Raw genomic sequence first — 4194 nt, forward strand, 5'->3', positions numbered from 1 at the left:
CACAATGCCAGTGCAAAAGAACACAAGAAGCCAGCCATTGTGTTTACATATTCAGTCATATGACTGAATATTCAGTCGTATTCAACACAGCCCTGCAGCAGCTGCAACCCGCGCGCCTGCGCCGCCCGTCGCCCGCCTCTGCGCCGGCCGCCGCGCGCCCCTGCGCCGGCCACCGCCCGCCGCTGCGCCAGGCCGCCGCCCGCCCCTGCGCCATCCGGCCCGCCCCTGCGCCATCCCGCCCGCCGCGCGCCCCTGCGTCGGCCGCCGCCCGCCCCTGCGCCATCCCGCCCGCTGCAGGCCGCCGCCCCCATCCCGCCCGCCGCCGGCCGCTGCCCCCATCCTGCCCGCCGCCGGCCGGCGCCCCCATCCCGCCAGCAGCCGCCCCCATCCCGCCCGCCGCTAGCCGCTCCTCCCGCTCGTGAGCTCGTCCCCTCATCCCGCTCGTGAGTTGATGGATACCTTGGGCGGCCGGAGAAGAACGCGACGGCGCGACGGCGATCTGGGGCGAGGTAGCGCTGCAGGACGAAGCAGGCGAGCACGAGCGTGGGTTGGTCGTGGATGTTTCCACGCCGCGTACCGTCGTGGCTTGGTCGTGGATGTATCCACGCCTCGTTTACACGAGTCGCTGGGACTCTTTGGACAGTAAAAAACGGCTGAAGACTTGTATATTTACAATACATGTCCATATAGAGGATCCACTAGAGATGCTCTTACTATTAGTCCATGTGGCTAGCGTGTGCTATTTAACCGGAAGATATCATACTGATATCCATTTAATAACGTATTCTATTCACCTAAACAAGGACGCATTTTATTTTTCTGTTGTTATTAGCATACAAAGCAAAGGCTTATTATAACGTTTAACTAAACCTTGACGGTTTTCTGCAAAAAAAAAGAACTTCATGCATTTCACTCACACTTACACCCACTAACATGTGGGTCAGCCATCAACTGTCACACCACACGGATAACACGTACAGTTGTATACATGTCGAGGCACCGCGTACAGTTGTATACATGTCGAGGCATTGTATATGCACCGTGTAGACAAGTTATATCACCGGTTTTATGTATTTTACATGTTTAGGCACTAAACTGATCGTAATAGACCAATTAAGGCACTTAACTCATAAATTAACGACTTGTGGTTTTCTGTAAAAGATGCCCCAAATGATGGTTTTTTGCAATTCACTGGCAGTAGTACACAGTTGGACGGAACAGGATACTTACTATAAATAACTTGTTTGTGTGATCTTATACGCAACAAAATATTGACGTTTTGCTAGTACGAAAAAGAAAGTGTTGTACATAAGAAAAGCACGAGACATGACTCATTCCAATATCCCACTCATCTCGTTTCTGCAGCAGCAAGGTGGAGCAGGAAAACAGAGAAACTAGAGCAAACACAGTTGTCCCTAATTTCCCGTCACCGTGTAGTAACTCTTAAGCTTAGCCACCGTCAAAACAAACAAAAACTCTCAAGCTTGGCAACGACAGTAAATGCGGTACGAGAGCAGTCACTAAAAGTAAATCACCTGCCTGCCCGAGCACGCCCCCGGTGGCGGTGGCGGTGGCGTATGCTGCATCTCAAAACGCGGCGGATGTTGCGGCGGCATAGGAGGTGCAAACGACCTCGTGCAGTCCCAGGGTGGTGGCGGCGGGTGCAGCATATGAGGTGGTGCCCAGCGCGGCGGTGGATGTGACCAGCTCCAAGCCGCTTGCGCTGGCGGCAGCACAGAAGGCGCGCCCCAGCACGGTGCCGGATAAGACGGCGGCATCGGCGAGCGCCAGAGTGGTGCCGGACCTGCAGGCTGAAGATGGTGCGTGAATGTAGGCGCTCCTGGGCCTGACGGTGGCGGCATCGGCAAGCCCCAGGACAACTGCGGAGGAGGAGGCGCCACCTGGCGCGAACCGAAGCCTGGTGGTGGGGTAGGAGGCGGCGCCAACGTAGGACGGCTCCAGCATGGTTGCGGCGGCGGGCCGAAGCCTGGTGGTGGTGGTGTGGGGAGGATCGGCTCCGAAGTAGGCCGGCGTTCCGGCGGCGAGGCGAAGCCTGGTGGTGGTAGTGTGTGGAGGATCAGCTCCGACGTAGGCCGGCGTCCCGTCGGCGAGCCGAAGCCTGGTGGTGGGGAGAGGATCGGCTCCAACTCAGGCTGGCCCCTGCACGGCGACGAAGGCGGAGGCACCACGGTCTGTGGCCGCGGCGTGGGCGACGGAGGCGGAGGTGGCGGTGTAGGGGAGCGCATCCATCGCGGCGGAGTCGACGGCGCCGCCGACGACATCTCCTCACACTCCTCTTCCATGACCACCTCCTCCTTCACCTTGGCCGTGTTGGAGGCGGCAGGGCGCTGGTAGGGGGAGGTGCGCGTCCTCTTGGAACGCGGGCGGCGCAGGCGCACCGCCAGCGCGAGTATGTGGTGGGCGGGCGGGGGCATGGGCTCCACCGGGTCCGGCGTGTCAGCGAAGGCGGAGAAGGCGGTGACGCAGCCGATGGGGCACTCCGCCCAGCCGATGGCGTCGACGTCGGCCGCGGCCTGTGCGGCGGCGATGCGCGCGGCGGAGGGCGGCGCGAGCGCGGCGCTGTGCAGGTGCAGCGTGGAGCGGCGCGGCGGCTGCAGGTCGACCTCCCCCACCATGTGGTCCATGATCTCGGGCTGCAAGGGCAACTCCATCCCGTCAATCACACCAGCAGCGGAGAAAAGCAAAAGGCGAATGCATAGATAGATGGAGGAAAAACCTTGGTGGCGCGGTGGAGCCTGGTGAAACCATGCATGTAGAAGATCTGCAAGCAGACGCACGCAGAAAAGAAACACATCACATGATACGCAGGGAGAGGACATCCAGATTCGGTTAACAAAAATGGAACAAGAAGAAGAAGAATCAAGAACAATATTCATTACTACTGTGCTGTTTTTGTGAGTTAGTTAAAAATGAAAGGGAGATTCAGTTAAGGCACATTGTAAAAAGAAGAAGATAATCCCTACAAAAGTATATGAAAGAAAAACAGCGGCGTCATACACTCAAGAACATCGACGACCGGAGTTTGAAAAAGAAAAGATCAACGATCAAAAAAGGAAGTTGGAACCAAAACTAAACAAGCAGATGAGATGGATTAGCAAGCACGTACGTTGTTGAGGTGGACGCTGGTGAGGCGCGTGCCGTAGGGATCGACGAAGAAGCTGTGGTACCTCTCCAGCGTCAGGCTCAATCTCTCCTTCCCCATGGCCTCGCCCTCTCCTCTCCTCTCCTCTTCCCAATCACGCCTCGCCCTCTCCTCTCCTCTCCTCTTCCGAATCACGCCTCGCCCTCTCCTCCCCTTCTCCGTCCTCTTTGCGTTTCTCAACTCTCTCTCTCTCTCTCTTTATCTCCCCTCCCCCCCTCTCCCTCCCTTCTGGTCTTGCTTTTTGCCACGGCCAACACGCTCAATCGGCACGTTACGTTTTCAAAAAAAAAAAAAAAAAAATCGACACGTTACGTGCAGATTTGGTGCTGCCCAGAAGCGCAGAGCAGGGCAGGGATGAAGGAATTGATGGGCTCCTGTTTGTTGGTGGGCAGTTCCGGGCCCCACCAAACAGAAGAGAACAGGCTTTCCCTCGCGTGCACAAGGTAAAATTGACAAAAATGATCCCTAGAAAGAAAAAACTCACGGAGTGACCCTTCGGGGAAAATATGTCACTCGGCTGACCCTTTTGTATGGCGTCCGACACCTAGGCGCCACACTACACTGTGTGACGCCTAGCCGTTCGGCGCCACACCCCCCGACCATCTGGCAGAGAGGGCCCATCCCCCAGGCCATGTGACGCCTAAGCCTCAGGCGTCACACATTGTAATGTGTGGCGCCGAACGCTTAGGCGCCACACATTGACTTAACAGGCTACGGGCCAGCCCCCCTCCCCACCCCCTCCCCATTCCCCTCCCTCATTCAAACAGAAACAGCAACGGCGACGGCTGGCTCTCTTCGAATCCCTAATCCCCTCCCCCATCTCCTTCAGATCTGGTGATTTCTTCCTTGGATTGATCCCCCAAGGTTGGCTACTAGGTAATCTCTTCCGTTTCCCATCCTTATATCCAAGTGGAATAGGTTTTTGTTGAGTAGATTGATTTGAGTAGGTTCTTAGGATTTGACTAGTTAGGATATGAGTAGTTAGTATATTAGTAGATTCATATTAGTAGTTAGTATTAATAGTTAATATA

General features: G+C 56.3%; 1 protein-coding gene across 1 annotated transcript; it reads right to left on the reverse strand.

Annotated features, from left to right (window-relative positions):
• Positions 1–1331: 1331 nt before the first annotated feature.
• LOC123446554 (extensin-like) lies at positions 1332–3376 on the reverse strand. The gene is made up of 3 exons (XM_045123126.1): positions 3128–3376; positions 2738–2782; positions 1332–2654 (listed from the first exon to the last, which is right to left on the reverse strand). The coding sequence occupies exons 1-3, from the start codon at positions 3221–3223 to the stop codon at positions 1521–1523; spliced, it is 1275 nt and encodes a 424-aa protein (XP_044979061.1). The 5' UTR covers positions 3224–3376; the 3' UTR covers positions 1332–1520.
• Between the last annotated feature and the right edge of the window lie 818 nt (positions 3377–4194).

Source organism: Hordeum vulgare, chromosome 4H, assembly GCF_904849725.1.
Source record: "Hordeum vulgare subsp. vulgare chromosome 4H, MorexV3_pseudomolecules_assembly, whole genome shotgun sequence".
In the NCBI taxonomy this organism is placed as follows: domain Eukaryota; kingdom Viridiplantae; phylum Streptophyta; class Magnoliopsida; order Poales; family Poaceae; genus Hordeum; species Hordeum vulgare.

Bases quoted from the DNA above. Each gene is read 5' to 3' on its own strand.
- LOC123446554 (XM_045123126.1), bottom strand. From the start codon at position 3,223: ATGGGGAAGGAGAGATTGAGCCTGACGCTGGAGAGGTACCACAGCTTC. The intron at 2,783-3,127 runs GTACGTGCTTGC...GTCTGCTTGCAG, and splicing joins CCAGCGTCCACCTCAACAAC to ATCTTCTACATGCATGGTTT. The intron at 2,655-2,737 runs GTTTTTCCTCCA...TTGCCCTTGCAG, and splicing joins GGCTCCACCGCGCCACCAAG to CCCGAGATCATGGACCACAT.